Source organism: Sus scrofa, chromosome 15 (genome assembly GCF_000003025.6).
Source record: "Sus scrofa isolate TJ Tabasco breed Duroc chromosome 15, Sscrofa11.1, whole genome shotgun sequence".
NCBI classification, from domain to species: Eukaryota; Metazoa; Chordata; class Mammalia; order Artiodactyla; family Suidae; genus Sus; species Sus scrofa.
In genome coordinates this window covers 118832247-118857555 of record NC_010457.5, presented here as the reverse complement: position 1 = coordinate 118857555, position 25309 = coordinate 118832247, and the positions used below count along the sequence as shown (strand labels likewise).

Here is a 25309-nt window from a genome sequence, read left to right as displayed (position 1 = left end):
TTATTCAACTTATAATTTATGTTACTCCTTGATCTTTGTCTTTTGTCGTGACAAAGCATTTATTTAATAAAGTTATGCATTCAGTTAGCCTGCGTCGGCTTCCTCCAAGGGCCCGGGGAAGGTAGGCGAAGGGCGAGAGAGGATGGACGGAGGAAGGAGAAAGGACCAGACAGAAGCAGGACCAGGGCCTGCTCCCTCCAGGGAGACCCCCACACCGGCCCTCCCACCCAGAACTCGGGTGCCCGCCTCTCCATCTCTTCAAAAGCCTTTCAAGGAGTTCATGTACACAAGCAGGGCGGGAGGTCCTACAGGTTTAACTGCTGCTGTCACTGTGACTGCTATCATTATTACCAGTTAACCTCAGCTCCTGCTGTTAAAGAAAGTGATTGTGGAGTTCCCATCATAGGTCAGTGGTAAAGAACCTGGCTAGTATCCATGAGGACACGGGTTTGACCCCTGGCCTCACTCAGTGGGTTGAGGATCCGTCGTTGCCATGACCTGTAGGGTAGGTCACAGACGCGGCTCAGATCCTGAGTTGCTGTGGCTGTGGTTGTGGCGTAGTCCGGCAGCTGCAGCTCCTATTAGACCCCTAGCCTGGAAACCTCCTTGTGCCTCAGGTGCTGCCCTTAAAAAAAAAAAAAAAAAGATTTTAGTTGACTCTTAAGCAAAAGATCGGTCTCCTCTCTTCAGAGAGGACTTTGAGGAAGGCATTGCTAGAATATTCCCCAGTTGCCGATTCCAGTGCCCACAAGCTCTTCACTCCTAGGAGCCTCTGGCTGAGGTGAATCCCACCTCCGACTCCTACCCAGCCCCCACCCCCACGGTTTCCAAGGAAGAGGAAAGTTTTGGAATGGCTAGTGACTCTGATTTCAACCCTCCAGTGGCTTAAAGAGCACAGTTCCTACACAGTCCTGCCATCTGCCCTTCCTCCCTCCGGCCGCTTCTCCTTTCAGGCTCTTCTTTCTGTCTCCATGTCCCTCTTCATCTGCAAGCCCACAGCTGGGCATTGCCCTTCATGCATCCCCTCCCCCGGTACTGCCCCCCAACTGGGGCCTCCATCTGTGGTGGGGGGGCGGCGGGGGGGCACATCTCCACTCTGCCCAGCCTGAATCCCAGGGCCCTGCCATGTCCCAGTCACGTGGCAAGCAGAGTAATTGGAAGCATCCCTGCCAGGCGAGGAGCTGGCCTGTCATCGGGCACAAGTCCTTCTGAAGCATCATTGAAGCTCTCTTGGTGAGGCCACTCAGCCCGTGTGCAGCCTGGCAGACGTGCAGCTGTGCAGCCAGCGCCCAGCAGTGATGGCAGAGATGGAAGGGGTGACAGCTGTGCTGGGAGGCGCAGCGAGGGACCGGCCTTCCCCCACTCCTGGGCTTTCCCCTGCAGGGAGGCTGATGAGTAGGGGAAACCAAAAAAGCAACGTGCAGGAAAGCCATACGAGTCTATATCAGGCCACACAGCCTCACCCGCCCTGGGACTTGTCCTGGCCCCTCCATTGGCAGCTGCTCACCCTACTGTCAGCCATGTCCTGCCTGGGGGTAGCTGGAGACCGACCCTTCTGCCCATCATCCCAGCCCTGGGCCCACTCCGCCATGCCCCCGACCCCTATAGCCTTCACCTACCAACCTCCCGTTCACCTACCCAAGTCGTTTAGGATCTGGCCTTTGTCCCACCCCTCCCTGCACCATTCATCATCCAGGACACCCAGCTCTTTAGTGACCACACATTCACCTGGGGGCCTTGTGTTCCAGGAGGACTGGTCTGGGACCTGGGATTGGGGGCTGGTCCGAGGCCACACTCTGAGAAACACTCTCCCCTCCACAGTCTCACCTGCATCCGCTGAAGCCACTCTCTGAGCCTGGGTACCCTAAAGGGTTACACATGGAAAATCCAAAGATTTCCCCGTCCCCTTCCAATTGCAATCGGCTGTCACAGTGAGAGAAATGGGGCGAGGGCACTGTGATATTTACCTTGTGGAGAACGATGGCCTTCTATCCTCTCCATTCTGTTTTTGGACTCGTCTCCCCTCCCTGGCTCCACTTCCTTCCCTGGGGAGCCCAGAGCCCACGGCTCCTTCTGCTGTCTGGGTCTTGCCTGGCCTGAAGCCCCTTGGCCCTGAATAGACCTCCCCTTGTCACTCCTGCATGGGCCCCTGAGCCCTGCTGGAGAAAGTCCCCTCATCGTGCGGACTGACACCACCACAGAGTTCCCAACTTCAAATCCCACCTGGGGAAGCTCTTCATTCCCCTCTTGTCTACAACACCCTGTTGTGCTTCTCTACACACCGTCTTCTTGCAGAGAAAGCCAAGACCCACCAAGGAGAACGTGCATCTTCTCATCGCCATCCCTCCAGAGTCAGACACAAAGCTATTGCCATGTTCTCCCCCGCACCCATCCCCCAGTCAGTCTTCCTCTGCTTCCCAGGGGTGGCCCCCTTCCTTCACTCTCCCCTGCCGATGCTCCTCCATCTCCTCCATCCCCTGCCCCCCTCTCCTGCTGTAGAGCCAACAGAGGAGAGGGAGAAAGAGGGATGGATAGGAAAGTATCTTGTATTTAGAGCCCATGGAACTTGTTCATGGGATAGACGTCTGGATGAGGATGAGGGAGAGTCAAGGATATCTCCTCTATCCAAAGTCCACCCCACCACTCCCACCTCCCAGCAACTCAAGTTCAACCTGTCCAGACTAAACTCAGGTACTTTGCCTGTCTTGTTCTATCTTCTATCCCAAACCACAAGTTCAAAACCAAGAACAAGATTTGAACTCATCATCTTCCCTCCTAAACGACCCCCCTTCACACCCCCTCTCCTTCTCCTCCCCCACCTCCCTCCACTGTTTGCTGTCTCAGAGAATGGCAGCATCATCTGCCCAGCTGCCCACACCAGACCCTCCTGTACCCCAACATCTAATAAGTCCCCAATGACAGGAACCAGCCACCTCATTGACAGCTCTCCCATCTGTCCCTTCTCTCCATCTTCCTTACCTGGTTCAGGCCATGCTCACTTCTCACCTGGATCACTGCCATTTCCTCCTGCTGGGATGTTCTACCCCCTCCCATGTCCTCCAAGTGAGACGTCACAGTCAGAGTTCACTTTCAAAAACACAGACTCAGTCCTGCCCACCCTCTGCCTAAATCCCTTCCTTGACTCTTGAGAGCTTTGGGTCCAAAATTGAAATCTTTCAGCAAGACACCAAGGTCCTTCCTGGTGGGCCCTTCCGCCTGCATCTCCCACCACCACAGGTAGCCTCAAACATGGGAAGCTCTCCCTGTTCACTGTATAGCTCATGCTGGTTCCTCTGCCTGAGCGCCACCACACACACATGCACACACTCACACACATACCACTCCTTTCCCCCAAATTCCTACTCCCTCCTCACAACTCTGCCTTTGCACCCCTCTGAAACACAGATGTCCCTCCTAATTGCGTTGGGCACACCTCCACCACACCCACAGTCATCAAGTGCCTGGTTCCCTCCACTAGAATATCAGCCCTTTCAGGACAGGGCTTTTTCATCTTTTTCATCTCCATGTCCTTAAACCCTAACACTGAGCTTAGGACACAGTACTCATTGCATGCAGGGAGCATTTATTATATGACAGAAATGGTTTTCTAGTCTCAAAGCCATTCTTGGAGAGAGAAAACATCTCAGTATTTAAAGATGAAACGAATGAGGTTCAGAGTTAGAAAAGTGTCCAAAGTCACATAAGTTGTAAGTAGTAGAGTCCGAATTCTCTTCCAAGACTGCCTTACTTCCAAGCGCTTGCTTTCAACCACCCCGTCTTATGTAGCTAGTATTCCACACACATCTGAAAGATGCAGTCACTACAATGGTGATTCTCCAGATTCAGAGGGTGTAAAAACAGGCAGTCTAGGATCGGTCCTGTGGTTCTAAAATTCAACAAACATCCGTAATTGACTCATTCCGGACTCTTGGGACCACCACTTAAACAAATGACTCTTGCAGTTTCCTGTGTTACCACACGGTGGCAGTATAGCACCAGTGTTTGTCAACTGTCCCTCTAACATTTAAAGAGGAAGTGAGTTCCAGAAGGTAAACTATTGGCTTGATATTGTAGAGATCCTGCCCGACCATCTTCCCATATAAGTGCAATTAGCAATTGACCTCAGAAAAAGTTTCTAGGTCATACTATGCGTCGGTCAGTGTGGTTCCTGTCTCTTGGAGCCACAGCCGAAGGGCTGCTCACATACTTGCAAAATCCTTGGGTTTAGGGTACAAGGAGGTAACATGGTAATAATGGAAATGGCAGGGAGATTGAGGCATCCTCAAGAGTACGCTGGAAATATAATACAGAAAGGACCCATGTGTGTTGGCAACTTTGGGGCGTGGGGGCTGGCATAGGCTGATCCCAGCAATGGCCCCATGATAAACATTCACCTTATACATTCCTATAGTTCTCAAAGCACATTCACATCCATTGTCTTACACTGATACCACCCTGTTATCAGCTGGGTCATAGCAAATATCAACCCTACTGAGGCTGAAACCATCCCATTTAACAGATGAGGAAAACTGAAGCTCAGAGAAGGTGAGTAACATAGCTCCAGGGCAGTGGAATCATAAGTTGGTGGGATAGGATTCAAACCCAGGTGTCCAGCATGCTCCTTGCCTCCTCCCTGGCTCTGCGTTGGAACCTAAATAAATACATACATACGTAGAACGACTTGCCTGTGCTCTGCTCCAGAACCCTCAGGTCAGAATTTCTTTTTCTTTCTCTCTCTCTCTCTCTCTTTTTTTTTTGCCTTTTTTAGGGCCGCACCTGCGGCATACGGAAGTTCCCAGTCTAGGTGCTGAATCAGAGCTACAGCTGCTGACCTACACCACAGCCACAGCAACACGGGATCCGAGCCGCATCTGTAGCCTACACTACAGCTCACGACAATGCCGGATCCTTAACCTACTGAGCGAGGCCAGGGATCGAACCTGAATCCTCATGCATACTAATCGGGTTCATTAACCACTGAGCCACGACAGGAACTCCCAGGTCAGAATTTCTGATGGTGGGCAGCAGCAGGAGTATTTCTTTCAGTGCCCCAGTTGATATAAATGTCAGCCAGGTTGAAAAATCGCTGCCTTTGCTGGAAGAGCCAGCATGTCTGCCCCACCCAGGACAGCAGCCATCGGCTGCCAGCTACAGCTGAGGGGACAGTGGCGGGAGCACCCACCAGTGGACGAAAGGAAATCCACAAAGGGACTGCTGACCCACAGGGCACAGATCCAGCCAGTGCCCAAAGCCCTCCAGGCTCTCTCTGAGCATCCTCCAGCTTTTGCCCACAGGGGGCAGTATAACTCAGGGCTGAGCAGCATCAAGGCTCTGGAGTTTGGGGTCCCAGCCCTGGGTGGTGGAGGTCAGGGCACTTGGGGGGGCCTTTTCCTCATCCATGAAATAGAGCTAATACTAGTGCCTCATTTGTGGGTTCACAACGATTAATGAATAAAGTGCTTCAGGGGTGGCCAGACACCAGGTGATGGTGCAGCCTAGCTGCTCTGGCTGGGGGCGGGGAAGGGGGGAGTCTGTCTGCTTTAGGGGACTTGTTTTTCTTCTCCAAGGAGGAATGAAGCTCATCCCACCCCTGGGATGGGCCCCAGGTGTCCCTCTGCCTCTCCTGAGTTGCTAGATGGAAGGTCAGGAGGGAGGGGAACCAAGCAAAGCTGCCTCTGGTCCCCTCCTCCAGGATGGGAAGGATCAGGCTCCACAGACAAGGGGGAGCGCTCCTTCCCTCATGGTCCCCTGCCAAGGGGGGAGCCCCCTGGAATTTGCCAGGACTGGAGGGGCCAACAGAACCAAGCAGCAGAGCTCTCACACAGGATTTGGCTTCAGACATAGGACCCACTTCTGTGCCCCCGAGTCTTGGACAGCTCCTCGGGCCCCTCAGCAAGCAGGCCTGGATTCTCAGAGGTCACACTGTTGTGAATACACTGGCCCCCAACAGCCCCACTCCCTTTTCTGGGGGGCTGAGTGAAGGTCTCCTCCCACACAACTGGAGAGGGAGCACTCCATGGTTTCAGGGGCCAGAGGACCCCAATTTCACTGTTTCTGGGTTCCCTTCCTCTTGCAGCAGTGTCATGGGAATTGAAAAAGGAAGAAATACCAGCCCCACCCCTGCTTCCCCAAGGCCCACCCAGGGGCAGGACTGGCCAGAGCCCTAGCTGGGAGTCCCCAGATTCCTGGGGTTGTGCTAGAAGTTTCCTCCTGGGTTTAGGACTTGGAGTTCCTTTGTTCTCTTTTTTTTTTTTTTTTTTTTTTTTGTGGATTTATTTTTAATAGTCCCAAACTGGAAACATCGAAAGTGCCTATCAGTTGTTGAATGGATAAGCAAATTCCAGTCTATTCATGAATTGAAATACTACTCTGGAATTGAAATACTACCGTTTCCATAAGCCCTTCCCCCTGCCCCACCCATTTCATTCCTGTTGAGTGGACAACCCATTCTTGCCTCTCCCATTTCCCCCAGGGTCCGGGGAAAGCTGAAGAAAACGAGGCTGGTGAGCCCTGAACCTCGGGATCTCCTTCCCAGGGGGACCCCAAAAGATTCAGCCAAAAGACACACACTTTATTTGTCCTTCCTTTAATCTTAAGCAAAAGAGACACAGGGGTTCAAAAATAAAAATTTCTTTTTTCCCCCTCTCCCAAACCTCTACCCCAGCTCCGCCACTGCAGCCCCCTCCCTCCCCAGCAGGGATTCCAGGAGGGAGGGTGCGGGCATCTCCAGCTGGGCATCTCCAGCTGGGGAGGGGGGAAGGAGGGGGGGACGGGTGCCAAGCTCGGTGCTGGTCTCTTTCCAAATATAAATACGCATGTCAGAACTCCTGGAAAATCCTCCCCCACCCACCACGCAAGCACTCTCCCCGCTCTGCCTGCGTTTGAAGAGGGGTGGGGGTGGGGGGGTGCCAGGCACCGGCTGGCTGTGGTTTACTGCATCCGCTGGGTGTGTGCCCCGCGAGCCCCCTGCTGCTCGTTGTAGAAGAGATGACACTCGGGGTCCCCCCGGATGGTGGGGGCCCCCTGGATCAGCTTCCCGGTGTTGGGGTTCACGCACCAGCACTCCCCACGCTGCCCATTCAGAGACATCTTGCACTGAGGAGAGAGAAGTGGAGGTGGAGGAGGCCGCACTGAAATGCAGATGCCCTTCGGCAGGTCTGGGTGTGCTTGCGGTTCTGCAGGGCTAAGGAGCTCCAGCGAGATGCTGGTGCTGCTGGCCCAGGACCATGCTCTGGTTAGTGGCGTGGCTGCTGGGGATGCCCCAAGGAGGAAAGACATAGCCCCCACCTGCAGGGAGGTCCCATCCAGTGGGGGACCAGTGTACTGGAGGTCAGCCCTAGTGTGAGGCAATATACCCAAATGATAGTAAAATCATCGCTAGCACTGGAGTTCCTGCTGAGGCTCAATGGGTTAAGACCCTGACGAGTATCCGTGAGGATGCAGGTTCAATCCCTGGCCTCACTCAGGGGGTTCAGGATCCAGTGTGGCTGTGAGCTGTGGTGTAGGTCACAGATGCAGCTCAGATCTTACATGGCTGTGGCTGTGGCGCAGGGGGGCAGCTGCAGCTCTGATTCGACCCCTAGCCTGGGAACTTCCATATGCCACAGGTACGCCCTAAAAAGAAAAAGAAAAGAAAAATGTTTTTTAAAAAATCAGCTCTAGCACACATCCTACCATGTGCCAGGCATGGTGTAAGCTATCTACACATGGCTTGCTTACAGTTCCTGTCTAACGTATGTATTCATTTAATCCTCACAACCGCCTTGTGAATTAGGTACCATTACTTTACCCCTTGACAGACCATCAGAAGGAAACACAGATGGGTTCAGTAACTCGTCCCACATCACAGAGCTAGTAAGAGCCATCGCTGCGATGCCAATGCAGGCACTCCCCTCCCAGGTCCCTGCTCTTCCCCAAAACCCAGCTCCTCTTGCAAATCCCTGCAGTTCTCCACAAGGCTCAGTGTGCAGGCTGGTTTTCTATAGAAGAGATGGCTATTTCTTCTTTTGTGCTCCAAATGCAGTAGCTGGCTGCCATTTAGAGGGCAGGCACATGAACCAATAGCTTTTAATGTTAGACTGATATTTCGAGGGGCAAGATGCCTGGGCCGTGTAGGACGTGGGGAAGTGAGACCCCCCCCACCGCGGGATCAGCAGAGCCTGTACCCCATCCCCTGGCTTTGCAATCTACCCTTTCAGTCGGTTTGACAGCCTGCTAGGATCACCAGGGGAGCTTTGAAAATCCGGTGCCCAGAAAGCCCCCCAGACTCACAAAATCTGGATCTCTGGGAGGAGGGCCAGGGCATCGTATGATTTGAAGCTCCCTAGAAGACCCCACTGTGCAGCTGGGCTCAGAACCCCTGCTGGAAAACAGAATGGCTGGTGGCGCCCACACCACTACCCGCTTCCTCCCTCCTAGCTCTCACCTGTCTTCAGTGAAATGCATGTGGGCTTCCCCTCCCCACACAAGGCATGAGCGGAGTGGGAGGGAGGGAGCAGTGGGCTAGGAAAGAGGGCAGCCGACCAATATTAAACAACCACTAACAATCATGACTACAAACTCTAGACGGTTACATAAAAAATGTAATAATGCTAAAGGGAAATATGCATATGCCCACCATTGATCACGAGAAGGTATATGAACAGGAGTTCCCATTGTGGCTCAGCGGGTTAAGAACCCGACTAGCATCCATGAGGACGCAGGTTCGATCCCTGGCCTCGCTCCATGGGTTAAGAATCTGGTGCTGCTGTGGCTGTGGTGCAGGCCGGCAGCTGCAGTTCTGATTCGACCCCTAGCCTGGGAACCTCCATATGCCACAGGTGTGGCCCTAAAAGCAAAAAAAATAAAAAAGAGAGAAAGAAAGAAAGATGGTGTACGAACATATGAACAGAGTGGAAAGGGGTGAGAAAAGGGCTCCTGGGTGTTTTACTTACACTTTCTTAATTTTCTCTAATGTACTGACAAAGCTGTTCTACTACCCTTCTTAGACATATTTTAAGTCATATCGCTCCACCCCTGATTCTCCATTCCCTGAAATACTTGAAAACCAGAGCGGCTACTTGGTCAGTGGTTTAAATCAGTGATTCTGCAAGTGCAGTTCATGGCCCATCAGCATCCCCTAAGAGCTGGTTAGAAAGGCAAATTCTCAGGCCCCACTCCAAATGGCAACCTTTTTTTTTTTTTTTTTTCTTTTCTTTTCTTTTTGGTCTTTTCAGGGCCACACCCAGGCATATGGAAGTTCCCACGCTAGGGGTTGAATTGAAGCTACAGCTGCCAGCCTATACCGCAGCTCACGGCAATGCCGGATCCTTAACCCACTGTGCCGGGCCAGCAGGGCCCGCATCCTCATGGATCCTAGTCAGGGTCATTACCACTGAGCCGCGAAGGGAACTCCCTGAATGGCAGTCTTTGGGGGTGAGGCCTGGGAATCACCTCCTGGTGATTCTAATGCTCAACAGAAGTCAAGACGCCCTGGTGTAAGGCCCCCATCCCTTCTCCAGGCGGCTCCCTCCCATCCTGGACACCAGAGCTGCCGCCAGGTAGCCAGGTAAGTGGAGTCAGCCTCCGAGGGGCCTGAAGCCAAGAAACAAGCCCCACCCTCACTCTCCCTGGCCTGGCAGCGGACATCCCCACCCCTGGCTCATGAAGACTCGGTCTCCGGCTCAGCTCTGAGACCTCCAGGGGTAGGATGGGAGCAAGGCACGGCCAGAGAGCCTCACTCACCTGTTTGAGGTTGTACAGGCCATGCTTGTCACAGTTGGGGATGTGCAAGGAGTACAGGTGCTCCAGGGGGCCCCGCTCATCCGGAAGGCGCATGGTGGAGATCCGTTCCAGGACCTGGTCCAACTCCTGCTGGCAGGGGGTCTGTGGGCACAGGCGAGCCAAGAGGATGCTTAGAGTGAGAACTGGATCGTGAAACCAGGGCCCTGGGTGCAGCCTCAGGAAGAAGCCCAGGTATGAGAGGGAGTTTCCCAAGGCCATACTGCTAGCTAGTGGATCCAAAGACTTCTCACTACCCTATCATTGTGTCCCACCCCGGCCTAAAGAAAGCTGCCTGCATATGAGTTTTCACTCCTCCCCTCTGTCTGTGTCAATGGCTTTCAGGGGTCAAAGTGGGATCGACTTGCAAATCCCAAATTCAAGAGGCTGCCTCTAGAGTTTCTCTACCCAACCCTGTGGTCCAATCGCCATTCCTTCCATAACCCCAACCAAGGTGGAGACCAAGACAGCAGTGCTGAGCTGGAAAGAGGAAAAGGAGTAGCTGAGCGAGGGTGGCGTATGACAAGGGTGAGCAAGTTCCAGGGGATCCACCTTCATCTCTAGCACCCAGTGTTTGGCCTGTGTCCCAAAGCCAAGGAGAAATGTGAAGGTTTTAGAAGGAAGGGACTTCAAGAACCCATAATCTCAGCCCATTTCAAAGCCAAAGAGGCTGAAGCCCCCATAAGAGATACTGATGGGCCTGAAGGTCACTGAATGTTAGTGGCAGAGCCAGAAAGGAAAGTGCTTTGCCTGCAGGCCACACAAGACATGGACCTCACTGGGGCGCCCACTCCCTTCCACCCCCCACATGCTGGGACACCCCTCCAATCAGACCCAACCCCTGCTCTGACCCTGGCAGGCGGCGGCCGCAGCTTCTTGGGCTCCTCCAGGCCGAGGTGATGCTTGCCACCCTTGCCCATCTGCCGGTGCTGCTCCGTGACTTTCTCCCGGAACACAGCCAGCTCCTTCATGCCTGACTTGAGGGGCTTCCGGCCAGCACCGCCTGTACCTCCCAACAAGTTCACGTTCCCATCCACGTGGTTCTCAACCAGGCCTCCCTCAGCATCGTCGCCATTGTCTGCAAAGAGCAAGCAAGGAAGAGCTGCAGGTCCAGTTTCCAGAGAAATGGACCCCCAAGGTCGTCTGGGCCCCGGATAACGAGGAAGGGGATGACAAACATCTAAGCAGGGGCGCTAAGCAGTTTTCGTGGATCACCAATTTCCACTTCACAGCAATGGGGGGGGGGGCGCCCTTTGCACCCTCCCCCAACTTCTACCGACCGAGAAGCTGAGGCTCATGGAGGCCAATTTCTTGACCAAGACCACAAGGCAAGATTTGAACGTGGTCTGACTCCAGAAAAATGCCCAGCCACCTACTCTGCTCTGCCTCTAACCCAGGAGGCCGAGGGGGAAGCCCTGGCAGAGCAGAAGGACAACCACGTGGGCAAGGCCCTCCCGGGAAACAGGATTCGGCCCATCATTTTTCCCTAGAAGGACCCCTCGGATTCACCCACCAGTGACACCCCCTGTTTAAAGTCTTCATCATTTATGGCCTGAAAGGGCATGGATCGGCTGAGTTTTTAAAACTCAGGCCGTAGAGATCACTAGGCCGTGCCATGTCCAGTGGGGGTGAGACGGAGAGCCTCGTGGCCAGCAGAACTCAGGTGTCCAGCACCCTTCACCGTAACTCTTTTTGGGCCCGTCTGCCCCCTCCCTCCTGTCACCCTGATGTTTTGCTCCTATGGCTATGACACTACCCAGGGACCCTGATTTGTTTCATCTGTCTGCATGCTGCCCACCCCCATTACAGTGAGAGCCCCAAGAACAGGCGCGACCACCTCCTCCACACTCTAGTTCCATCTCATTGCATGGTGCTTGGTCTCATGCAGATGTCTGACCAAGAACCATCCATGAAATCATCTGACTTTTTTTTCTTTTTTAATGGCCTAACCTGCAGCATAAGGAAGTCCCGGGCTAAGGGTTGAACCAGAGCTGCAGCTGCCAGCCTATGCCACAGCAACGCCAGATCTGAGCCACGTCTGCAACCTACACTCCAGCTTTCAGCAATGCCGGATCCTCAACTCACTGAGAGGTCAGGGATCGAACCCACATCCTCATGGATACTAGGTTGGGTTCTTAATCCATTGAGCCACGAGAACACCTTGACTTGCTTAAATTGCCAGCCAGTGAGCAACAAGGAATGGCTCCTACTGGGCACACAGCTCGGGTGGAGGGGCCCCAAGAGTAGCCCCCGATAACCAGTCTCCGCAAGCTTTAGGCATGTTCATCCAGGGAACAAAGTGAATAATACAGAAGAGTTGTAACCAGGGAGACAATTTCCCACAAGCCCTAGTGGGCCAGGACGCAAAGAGCCCCCCTCCCCACAGACACTGCGGGACAGACAGGGCCTCAGGCCACACCATGCGGAGCTGCCCCCTGCAGGGTCCAGGGAGGCACAGGTGTTTCCAAACAAACCTGGGGCATTTCTTTTCCTCTTTAATGCACCTTGAAAAACACACAACCCAGGAATTCCCGTTGTGGCTCAGGGGAAACAAATCCAACTAGTATCCACGAAGATGCGGGTTTGATCCCTGGCCTCGCTCAATGTGTTAAATCATCCGGCGTTGCCCTGACCTGTGGTGTAGGTGAGCTGTGGTGTAGGTCGAAGACGCAGCTCAGATCCAGCATTGCTATGGCTGTGGTGTAGGCCGGCAGCTGCAGCTCCAATTCAACCCCTAGCCTGGGAACGGCCACATGCCACAAGTGCAGCCTTAAAAAGCAAAAAAATAAAAAAATTAAAATTAAAAAAACATACAGCCCAGATAACATATGTTAATGTCTTTTAAAACATTTCTACACAAGGATTTCGGGTAAGGCACCCAGTATATAGGGGTCCCTTCAGAATCTGGGCACAGTGCGGTGGGCTCCAAAGGTTGCTGACCTGGGCAGTGCTGTACAGTGGAAAGGAATGGCCCTCGCCTGTAAAAGGGGTGCCCTGGTACCACCTCTGGGTGGCTGTGAGCAGCAGTGTCCACGGCCTCACCAGCTGAGGGGAGGGATGCTCATTCATGCATTGGGGAGCTGGCACCCACAGCCCCAGAGCATGCTACACAGGCACCAGAGGACCAGGCAGCATCAGGGGCCCTGCAAATGGAAGAGTTCACCAGAGGTTTGCTCCCAATCCTTTTCTTCCTGCTGGGCCTGATGCCTGGTCTGCTCACACCCACTAGAGCATCCCTTTAGAACCAGGCACTTTATCTCCAGATGGGCGAGCACTGGTCAGGGAGGGCATACTCGGGTTAAATCCCAGCTCCACTACTTTTTATCCCAGCTGCATTTATACCCTTCTCTGGACCTCTATTTTCTTAACTATAAATTGTTGGATGATAGTTCCCATGTCACAGAACCACTGAGAGTATGTTATAGGTAAAGCCATTATGATATACCATGAGGAATTCCTGTTGCGGCTCAGCGGGTTAAGAGCCCAACGTAGTGTCCATGAGGAAGCTGGTTCGATCCCTGGCCTTGAGCAGTGGGGGTTAAGGATCCAGCATTGCCACAAGCTACAGCATAGGTCACAGATGTGGCTCAGATCCAGTGTTGCTGTGGCTGTGGTGTAGACCGCAGCTGCAACTCCAATTCAACACCTAGTCTGGGAATTTCCATATGTCACAGGTGTGGCCATAAAAAGTTGTGGACCATGGAATGCAGAAACCCTAGGTCACACTGGTGGTGATTATTTTGATGATGACGAGATGCAAATGATGACAGCTGCCTCAGGGATCTGGTACTCCGGCCATATGAAACCCAACCACGATGCAGGAAGCAGAGGAACAGAAGCTTCTGAGCATCAGGACAGCAGTCACCACATCCGTGTGTTGCAAAGTTGTGATGCTTCCCTCACAAAACAGGGCAAGTCAGCATGTGGCGAATGCTGACAGTTCACAGTAGCGCTGCTCCCGTAGGCCTGGCTTCTGCATGTCTGGTTTCCAAGGCCACCACAGAAGAAAATCAACAAAATTAAAAGGAGCAAGAAGGAAGGCCTGTGGACAGTGGCAAGAAGTATCAAATGGCAGGGAGGAAAGAGGACACTAAAAAACCAAACAGAAGAACCCTGGGGACGTTCAGTGCCTGGCAAACAACTCCACTGCCATCGATGACCCCTCAAAAAGTTCACGTTGTGTGGTCCCAGACAAGAGGTGTGTTGATAATAATGCTGACCCCCAACATCCCAAAAGGGGAAGAGTTAAAAGGGCAAGTATTCAGTACTTTTTAAAAATAGATTCGATGTCTATCCCAAATGGTCAATATTAGAAAAACAACATTGAAGTGTTTAAATAAGTAAGCCCTCTGAAACCCAGAGAATTTTTCTCCAGAATGGCTATTTCCCCAGGGGTTCCAGATAGCCTGGGTTTTACCATAAATAAACCAAGCACAGATTCAATCTTGTTCCAGATGCCCCAGCATCATCCACAGGGGAAGGATGATTTGAAGCATTTGCTACCAAGCTGGATGGGAGTCCATCTCCAGCCCCTTCTACATCTTTCCTCCCAAACTTCCCTCCCTGATCCTGCCCTCTCCTTTCTGTCCTTGAGGCTGAAACAGCAGAAATTCAGAGGCCCCAGAAGCAGCATTCCAGGTTCCCCAGCTCAGCTACTGGCCAGGTGCCCCTGAACAGGACGGAGTAGCCCTGCCTGGCTGCACCTTTCCCCTGGACCTGGTCAGGCTGCTGAGGACAACCACAGAGAAGACCCCACCCCCGGCCCCACTTCCCTCTTCAGATACCAGAGGAGGTGGAGGGCTGGAGCTGGGGGAGAGAGGCTTGGGAGGGCCCGAGATGAACCTGGAAATTACGTAGGACGGTCTGATTCAGGGAGCCCTCCATGTCCTTAACATTAGCCTTGAAGCACAAGACAGATGCTGACAGAGGTTGGCACATGGGGTCAGGGGGGAAGATGGACCTCCTCCTCATCCTTTCCATCAGTTCTGCCTTTTCCATGTCTACAGGCTTCTCTGCACCTGCCTGGTGGGGCAATTTCAGGCTCCCTACGCCCATCACTGACCTCAACACCACTTTCGGCTCTTGTGCGCCCTGCCCATGGGTAACTCAGCAAGGGCTCTGGGAATCGGCCCCCATTTCTGGAACCATCCACTGTCATCACTAAGCCTGTGATTCTCAGAAGCTCACCTGCGCATCTCTCTTTTGGGGAAAAACATGCCTGTCCATCCCAAGGCTTAGACTAAAACGGCCGGTCTCCACTGTGGCTGCAATTATGCGTTCTCAGATTAGAGGAGGGCAGGGCAGCCCAGGTTCCATCCTATCCAGGAGCTGGTGAGAAGACTGTGCTCTTCTGAACCCAATGCCTGGAACATTCTCGGGGTCAGGGTCTCCAACCTCTGTGCTACTGGTTTGGGGACCAGAAGATTCTTTGCTGGGGAGCCGTCCTGTGTAAGACACCCAGCACCAGCCTGGGTCTCTACCCATCAGATGCCTCCCAGTTTTGAATCAAGTGTCTTTCAACATTGCCAAATGGCCCGTGGAAGGCGAGATCGCCCCTGGTTGCAAACCACTGTTCAAGAGTAACAGTTCCCCAGCCAAGTGCTGAAGACTCCAGGCCTCACACAGGGCGGATCTGAGCTCTGCTGCCCCCACTCCCTCAGCTAAGACCCTCCACCACTGTTCATCCTCAGGCACACTTCTGGCCTAAAAGCCCCCACTTCTTGGTCTCAGACGACTCCCAGCCCTCTCACTCCTCTTTCCTAAGCTCTCCTGCGCACTCATACCTCCAGAGGCCAAAGAAGCATCCTTTGGCTGAGCCCTGGAAGTCAGTCCACAGTTAAGGCTCAGAACAAGTCCCTCTGCAAGCCCCTGGATGAAAGAGAGGGGCACAGAATTAATGTGCATTCAGGGCCACAGTTCTGGACAGGGCTGGTCTGTTTATCAGCAGGCACAGTGCCCAGGGCCCTAGGAAATGTTTTCATTTCTTTTAAAATAAGGAGAAAAACATAGAACTTTTAGGTCAAAGCAAATGTCTTCCTATAACACTGATAAAGTTATAAAATACAATTTTAGAAATTTTTTGTGGGAAAAGGGGAGCACGAAGGCAAACATGCCTAGAGCCCCAAAAGTCATGATGCACCCCCCAACTCCAGGTCCCCAAAGACAGCCTGTCCTCTTCAAGGAGGACAGAGGTGTCTTCCTGTCCTGAGCTGTCCCAGGCCTCTTGGAGCTTAAGGTCAATTCATCCACCCTCAACGGAAGCCACTTGGGTTCAAGGGTATGTCTCATTCCATTCCTTTATTGATCTCCTCACTGCCAATGACCATGCTGATAAGATGAGGACATCTGCGGGCCTGGCTTACTGACACAGGTGCCAAAGCCCCACATCTTGAAGTAGAAACCCAGGGAAATGCAATCACAGATAAAGTGGAGATCAGAAAGGACCACAGGCTTAGAGAAGCCTTGATTCTTTGACCATCCCTATTTCCAGCCAAAGAGGTTCAAGAATTCAGCCTCCAAGGTCTAGTGGCCTGGCTGAAGCCCAGCTTCCCAATGAGCTGTGCAGCCACAGACAAGTTCCTGAAGCTCTCTGTGCCTTCACTGCTCATCTGTAAAATGTGGATAAACAGAACCCACCTCCAGGAGTTCCCCCTGTGGCTCAGCAGGTTAAGAACCCAACTAGTATCCATGAGGATGCAAGTTTGATCCCTGGCCTCATCCAGTGGGTTAAGGATCCAGCGTTGCTGTGAGCTATGGTGTAGCTATAGCTCCAATTCAACCCCTAGCCTGGAAACTTTCATATGTCGGGGGTGTGGCCCTAAAAAGTTTAAAAAAAAAAAAAAAAAGAACCCACCGCCAGCAGGCGGCAGGGAGGATCCCAAGAGATGCTGGCGCGTACACAGTGCCAGGTTCACGGGCTGGCTCACAGTTGCTTCCTTTGCTCTCCATACTCACAAAAGCACCCACAAGGGACCCCCACACTCTGTCAGACAAGGACATCGCCCCCCATTACCAAGTTCTGCCCAGACGTTCTCTGATAGGTGACAGGGCAATCTGCAGGAAAACATTCCACATGGAGAACTCCAGCTAGAGATGGAATTTGCCCTCAGAGCAAAATCACCAAGTTGCATTTTTTTTTTTTCTGCCTGAGAGTTAGGTTCAGAATAATATTTATTAAGCAACCACTTATGTATGCAGCTCTGCAGGCTGCAGCGCAAAGGTCGCTCTAAGGAACGGTTCTTAGCAACCCAAATCACATAACTGGAAAAGCCTGTGGGCTGAGCGGTGACTGACAGGGCCCTCCCAGAGCCCTGAAGAGATGGCCATCTAAGGATCAGTAAGCAGTGGCTGTCCTCTGCCTAGCAGCCCAGGAAATGGGTCAACACCGAAGCAGGCTGGTTCCAGAGTTATATGCAGAAGGCCAAGCTCTTCCAAAGAGGAGAGGATGGAGAGAGCAGAGCCTGTCTCATGTGTGGGAGGCTTGAAGAGCGGGGAGGAGGCTGTCCTGCCGTAAGGATGCTGCCCGCCTCCCACCTCAAGCACCTGGAGACGGGAGAGGCAGAGGGAATGAGAGGAAAACAGACGAGGTGTCCCATTTTACGGACAGCAAACCCGAGGCCCGGAAGGACAGCCACGCGGGTCACCAGGCGCACACGCAAGCTCTCTGCCATCCGTAGGGATGCTTCACAACTGGCCTGGGTCCCCACACTGCCCTTTGACCAGCGTTACGCATCTATCCAAGAGGGCAACTGGAAGAGAACACTCCAGGAGCAGAAAGATACCTGCGTCTTTGCATTAATACCCTGGTTTTTAAACTTGATTTTGGCACAGCCCTGTCCCCCCAGTGTCCCTTGTTTGACTGTGGGCTGTTGACCTTATGCAATGAATGAAGACCTTGTTTCTGACAAACGTTTCTTTTCATGAAAACTCCTTCTCTCCTATTGCGATGCTCTGACCTCTGGCCCTTTTGAGAGATGACAATTCCGGATCTATGGGAGACCTCAGAGCACTCGAGGAAAACAAGCCTCAAAGATCTAACAGCAACTCTACTCCTTCCCAGTTAGGGGGTGAGGCACCTGTCCTCACGTAGGGCCTGGTGAGAAGACCTTTCCCAAAACCATCACACATCTTTATAGTAGGTTAATACGTCTTTCTTTCTTCTTTTCTTTATTCTAAAGAAACCTTTGCTAGAGTTTCCATTGTGGCACAGCGGTAACAAATTCCACTAGTATCCATGAGGATGCAGGTTCAATCCCTGGCCTTTCTTAGTGGCTTAAGGATCTGGTGTTGCCATGAGCTGTGGCATAGGTCACAGATGAGGCTCAGATCTGGCATTGCTGTGGCTTCGGTATAGGCCAGCAGCTGTAGATCTCATTCAATCCCTACCCTGGAAAATTCCATATCCTGCAGGTGCGGCCCTAATTTTAAAATAAATAAATAAATAAATAAATAAACCTCAGTCGTTTTCCAACCTTATCCTATGTCTACCTCATGATTAGACAGAAATCTAAGAACTGGAGGCACCAGAGATGACCTAACTCAACCCCAAATCCATCACTCCCTCCAGTGGACTCATCTCCTTCAACAGGTAACATCATTTCAGGCCCTTCAAGAACAGATTCCAAGTCACATGCCAGGGGAATGCTGGCTACTGTCCTGGTTCCACCCTAGCTGGGCAACTCACATGGCTCCTTCTTTGTTGATTTCTCCTACTTAACCTTGACATATGTGGGGCAAAAAAATAAAAACTACCATCTTCCTGCTCCCTGTCCCCACCCCAGACAACTTCTGCATTAATACCCATGGCAGTGGACAATTCACTACCAAATTCAAACGGGCAAAGAACTCCAGGAGTCAAGAACTCTGAATTCCAGTCCTGGCTTTACCATTTACAATCCACCTGTGATTCTGGCCAAACCCTTTAACCTTTCTGAGCTCTAATTTCTCTGAGAATAATCACTATCCAATCTAAGTGAAGGCTACTACTTAAATAGCCTATAGCATCAGCATCACTCAAACCCCCAGTGTGGGCAGAATTGGGCTTCGGGAGCAATGTGCAGGGAATCTAGTCCTTGGATGGATAAGTGACAGGTGTATCTGCTGCGCAGAGGGGAAGGGTGGGTGATATCTGATCTGTAGAATGGCCAAATGCCTTGGGGGGCGGGGGATGAACTGTAGAAGCTATTTACATATATATTTACATTTCTATGTAAATATCTATTGCATATCTCTTCTAAAGCTTGAGTCTGTAAATTCTATATGTTGCTAAACATCAAAGCTCTCTGCCAGGAAGAGATGAAGGACTTGGGCAAGGGTGGATTTGCTGAAATTGCTTAACTTTGCCTGGAGGAAGGAAGGATGGGAGGAAGAAAGGGAAGGGAGAAGGGAGGAAGGTGGACAGACACGCCTAACTGCCAACGAGGCAAAGGTGAGGCAAGGATCACAAGTAAACTCACCCGCACACATGGGAAGCAGCTTTTGTTGGAGAGAATCTGAAGTCCATTCCTTTAGTGGTCATCTAATTTCATCTAGCATGTGGCCACTATGGTCAATAACACAACTCACCAAGAGGACAAGTGGGTAATTTGGGCCATCCCAGGAGGTAGGGAGGGTAGGGACAGAAGTTAGAAATGGGGACCTATTTGCTATTTTTCAGCTACAGTTAAACCTGAGGTCCTTATGTATCTTTCTCCACCTATTTTTTTTTTTTTTTTTTTTTTTGGCCGCACCACACAGCATTGCAGAAGCTCCTGGACCAGGGGTCAAACCCGAGCCACAGCAGTGACAACATCAAATCCTTAACTGCTAGGCCACTAGGTAACTCCCCTCCTCCTTTCTTTACAAGGTCACAGGCGGCAGGCAGCAGTGGCCTGTCACGCTGGAATCCTGAGCAGTGCATGCAGACATCTGCTGTGGTGACATTCCAGCTCATCTAATGGTATTTCTCCTGGTCGGGCCATCTACCCCCTGCTGACACCCAGCTTCATTCCAAACTCCCTTCCTTCTGTTCTTTCCTACCCCTTGAGCCCCTGCTCCCTGCAAGGGAGCCAGCAAAGCAAACCTGACATCCCTCAGATGCCACCACACAGGAGAAGTCCCTTTGGCAACAGACCCATAGCTCCTCAGCATGGTTTTCTAACAAAAGAAGGGGTGCCTCCTCTTGGACCTTCCCCTGCGTAAGGAAATGGCTTTGAACAAGCAGCTCTCTGACGTTCTCTCTAGATCCACAAGTCACCCAGGGAATCCCATGACACAAGTGCAGGAACTGGCCTTTCTCATGGTCTCCCTGTGCCCACAGCTACCACAGGCCCATCCCCCAGCTATGGGCTGCAGAGCTGGGGAGTCTGTGGAGTGGGAGGGCCAGCAGGCTCCCACACCCGTCCTCACACATGGAAGGAACCACTACAGCATGCGATGGTGAAGATGGACACAGGGCAGAGGACTGACCACCTGCCAAGCCATTCCAAACCCTTGCTGGATTTCCTTGGGAACGACAGCTCTTGGGCTCCAAGCCTTGGCCAGCCAGTTCTAGCGTGGCAGAAGGGCAGCACTGGCTAGAAAGCCAGAGGCTCAAGGTTCTGAACCTGACGTTGCCTGAGATTCTGAGTGATGCCAGGCTAGGAGTTTTCAGATATGTAGGCTTCAACATGCTCGACTATACGTTAGACCTGGTAAATGATTCCCTACAGTAGCTGTTCATCAGAAATCATCTGAAGAGCTTGCTAAAAATAGAGCCCTACACTTCAGCCCTAGAGGTTCAAAGACAAGCTGGCATGGAGGTCAATGACTCCGTACTTTGAACATTCCCCTTCCAGCTCAGGCATTTCAAGAGCCCCATTCCTCTATGAGCCCTGCCTTGGCTTCCTGAAGATTTCTCAGGGATGGATGAGGCTTCTGATAATATGAGAAATATGTTAAATAACATAACATTTGTATGATGCCTGGGTCACCATGCTGTACAGCAGACATAGACAGAATGTCGTAAATCTTTAACTCTAATAAAAAAAATTCTTAAAAAGAAGCTTCTCTTCAAGACATACGGCTTCACATAGACACTCTGAAAAGACAAGCCTCGTAAGCTGTACGATCTTCACACCCACTGACATGTGGGTTCATAAACAGACATGTGTGTGTGCTTGAATGCTCCCTTCTTGGCCAGGCATTATGGAGATTTCTACAGCACACACGCCCTCACATCACCGTCTCATCTCAGGCTCCCCCTGAGAGCGCAGAAACAGCACAGCCCCTCCCGAGCCTCTAAAGGGCTGCTTCACAAACATCAGGGTCATTCCTGGAATCGCCAAGGCCTGGGGAGGGTCAGGGCTGAGGCAGACAGTTTGAGAAAACAAAAACATTCAGCCACGGTCCTCTGGGGCTCTGCAAGCCAGGCTGTCCTTGAAGAGCCACAGAAACTGATGTCGAGAGGACCAACATATGATCAGCCTTCCCTCCTTGCTTCTTTCTTGCATCTGGAAGTCCCAAACTAGGGGTCAAATCGGAGTAGCAGCTGCCGGCCTACACCACAGCCACAGCAACCCGGGATTCGAGCTGCATCTTTGACTTACCCCACAGCTTGCAGCAATGCTGGATCCTTAACCCACTGAGCAAGGCAAGGGATCAAACCCACATTCTCATGGATACTAGTCAGGTTCTAAAACCAATGAACCACAACAGCAACTCCAAACCTTCCCACCTTCCTGTGGGTCCCAAACATAGTCTGGTTTAACCAAAGCCATCTGAGAACTCGGCAAGGGGACCCTCCTGCTGGAGGCCCAAGTGAGTGCAGAGGACAAAGCCTCGGTACAAACTTGGATCAGAGCCCATGTGCCTGACCCAGCAATTCTACTTCTTTCAGACACGTGACCAAAAACATTCATCCCTTGCCCTAAACTACGGGCAGCCAAATCCTTAAGCCTTTCAACAGGTGAATGCATAGAGTGAGAAGGGAAATACAAAGGAACAACATACAGCAGTTAAAAAGAATAGCTCTGGAGTTCCCATCGTGGCTCAGTGGTAATAAACCCGACTAGGATCCATGAGGACACAGGTTCATTACACTAGTATTCCTGGCCTCGCTCAGTGGGTTAAGGAGCTGGCACCTGGCATTGCCGTGAGCTGTGGTGTAGGTCACAAGACGAGGCTTGGCTGTGGTGCAGGCCAACAGCTGCAGCTCCGATTTGACCCCTAGCCTGGGAATTTCCATATGTCAGGAGTGCAGCCCTAAAAAGCCAAAAAATAAAATGAAATAGAGAATAGATCAGACCTGTGTCTATCAACGTGTGTAGGTCTCAAAATCCTAGCATGGATGGAGTGGGGAGGGGAGGAAGAAGAGGCTTTGCAGATTGAAACATTTTATGTGCGTTTTCTGTTTATTCCCAAAGAACAACTCTGAAATATCGTCGTCGTCCATTAGCAAAGCTGTTTAGCTAAGAAAGAAAAACATTAAATAATGCCTTCTGTCTGGGAGAAGGGACTGGTAGCAGGCAGCTGGTGGGGAGAGCCATCAGGGGAAACTTAAAAAAAAAAGACTTGAAGTAAACATGACAACCAAATAACTACTCTAGTTGCAGGTGGTAGATGGAAGATGCATCATTCTTCATACTCTCTGCGCCTTTTTTTTTTTTTTTTTTTTTTGGCTTTTTGCCTTTTCTAGGGCCGCTCCCACGGCACATGGAGGTTCCCAGGCTAGGGGTCTAATGGGAGCTGTAGCCACTGGCCTATGCCAGAGCCACTGCAACTCGGGATCCAAGGCACGTCTGCAGCCTACACCACAGCTCACGGCAACGCCGGATCTTTAACCCACTGCAAGGCCAGATACCGAACCCGCAACTTCACCGTTGCGCCACGAAGGGAACTCCTCTCTGTGCTTTTAAAGTTTTCTTTGCAGGAGTTCCCGTTGTGGCGCAGTGGTTAACGAATCCGACTAGGAACCATGAGGTTGCGGGTTCGGTCCCTGACCTTGCTCAGTGGGTTAACGATCCGGCCTTGCCATGAGCTGTGGTGTAGGTTGCAGACGCGGCTCGGATCCTGTGTTGCTGTGGCTCTGGCGTAGGCCGGTGGCTACAGCTCCGATTGGACCCTAGCCTGGGAACCTCCATATGCCGCGGAAGCGGCCCAAAGAAATAGCAAAAAAATAAATAAATAATAAAAAAAATAAAGTTTTCTTTGCAAACAGTCACTTCTCATTCCGTCCACTCCCATCCTCCTTGTTAAGTAGAGATATCAGTAAATAGGGGGTGCCCCCTGAACCCCACTGGCTGGAAGAGGACTGACCACAGTGACATGGCCAACTTCATCTCTGCTCTCAGAGGCCAGTGTCACCAGAGCCACCTGTGTGCCAGTCAGAGACTGACCACGGGCTCCCGGCCAGGTCTCTGCAGCATGAAGTGGGAAATGAATCAGAGGAAAGACTTGAAGAGAGTGGAAGAGGGTCACAGGGTCAAGGAGGGGAGATGCAGGAATCGCCACTCAGGGGCCACTCACGGCCAATGGAAGGGAGACCGCTGTTGTGGCTTCTTAAGGAGCAGTGCGGTAGCAGCCTTAAACCAAAACAGGTGAGAAGCCTCTCAAGAATTTCATGGGAAGAAGTAAAGCAATGGGCAAACTGCAGGTGGGGAAAAAATGCACAGAGCCCTCTGGCATAGTTTAGGAGGCAGAAAGATGAAGTGTCCCAAGGCCACTTGACTGAGTGGATGGTGAATTGGTCCAATTCCTTCACAGCCCTCTGGCCCCAAGTGCACTGGCCAAAAGCCATGGATCCATGCTCTTCCTTCCTCCTCCAAAGGAAGGAGCTTCTCGAAGACACAAACTTGGACTTAGCTTCCATAGAGCTTTTTAAATACCTAGCTATCACAAGACATGTTTCTTTGAAAACTCCATCTTGTCCTTCTTCACTTTATCCCATCTTCTTGCCTTACTTTATCCTACCTTCCTGTTTGAAAAACAGTCACAGTGCTGGTAAATGACTTAAGCATAAGAACTGTTATGTGCCTAGAGGTCAGAGTAAGAGCTTAACCTTTTACCAGCTAAGTGGCTTTTAAAATAGTAAAAGAACTTATATAATAGTAAACAAACCCTATATCATCCACCCATAGCCACTCCTCCCTCACTTGATCTCATCTAAAGAGCACAATAAAAGCGGTGTGGTTTCTTGAGGCAGTGCTCTTTGTCCCTGAGAACTTGAGCCCCCCAGTTCCCACCTTTACTTAAGATAAGTGTCTCCGTGTCCTGTTTTATGTTAACTTTTTTCTTTAAGTTCCACAGCACCCGTTCTTCAGCCCCATCCTGCTAGGCTGGCCTCGGCACCCAGCAGAGTTCCTGCCATGTCACGGCGGGTTAAGAATCCGACTGCAACGGTTCAGGTCACTGCGGAGGGGCAGGTTCCATCCCCAGCCCAGAGCAGTGGGTTAAAGGATCTGGCATTGCCACAGTTGTGGCGTAGGTCGTGGCTATGGCTCGGATTCAATCTCTGGCCCAAGAACTTCTATATGCCGTGGATGCAGCCATAACATTTTAATAAAATTTTAAAAAATTTTTAAATTTTAATAAAAAATAATAATAAAAGAATAAGTAAAAATAAAAAAGTACCCATCATGAAAGGAGAGCAGGTAGGGAGACATTCTGTGTGCTCAATTTGCTTTTTTGTCCGGAAAGAAAGAGATTGTGCTTTCATCTTCCAAGACTGGAGATGCAGATACCTGACAAACTTGAGATTTTCTTATTTCTGTGACTTTATCTGTCAGAAGGGATCCCCTTATTTCACGACAAGATTTTCCTGAGAGCCTTGGTTAAAAGGCTAAAAGAGCCACCCGTTTACTTGCATGACATTTATTATTTACGTCTCTACTGACGTGGGTTTCTTCTTAGATAACAGCAACTTTTTCAAATGCTTTTCTTGCTCCCCTCCAGGCTCCAGGGTCAAAATGCATGTGCTACAGGTGGAGTGATAACTGCATGTGTACAGAGTCAGTCTCATAGCTTGCACACGTGCACGATCGATGCTAAACATTAGGGAAGCTGACTATCCAAAGAGCATCTCAATGCTCTCTGGCCTAGCGCATCCAGGGATAGGACTTCTTTTTCTTACCTTTCTGGTCTCTCCCTCACCACCTAAGCCCCAGAGCAGCAAGAGTGCTTAGGAGTAAAGAATGGCAGTGAGCAAAGAGAAGCATGCAATGGAGAGGACGACCACTTCCCTCTACCAGCACCCACACTCAAACGACCATCCCTATACTCTGCTCTGATGCAGCCCCACAGACCAGCTCCCGTGGAGCCATAAACACTGGGTCCCACCCACCTCTTCTCCAGCCCCAGAAGACCGCTCCCAGAGACGCCGGGCCTGACAAACTGAACCCAGGGGATGCGAAAAGAAACTAAAAACCTGCAAAGATGTCCAGGATTGCCGGCCACACTCTCAAAGCAGCACAAGGAGTGTCTTGAATATAAATAAGTGTCTTTAAATAGGTCACCAGGCTTTCTTTTCCTTCAACTAAAAGTTCACTAATTTTGTCTGATATAATCCTGCGGCACCTCAGTTGTCTTCCTTGGTTAT

The 25309-nt window shown here is 51.4% G+C and overlaps 1 protein-coding gene across 1 annotated transcript in view; it reads right to left on the bottom strand.

The window, feature by feature from the left end:
• IGFBP2 (insulin like growth factor binding protein 2) overlaps positions 6571-25309 on the bottom strand; it is a 28894-nt gene continuing 10155 nt past the window's right edge. The window contains 3 exon segments of the mRNA NM_214003.1: positions 6571-7095; positions 9724-9864; positions 10611-10837. Coding sequence (NP_999168.1) covers positions 6931-7095; positions 9724-9864; positions 10611-10837 — 533 coding nt within the window. The 3' untranslated portion in view covers positions 6571-6930.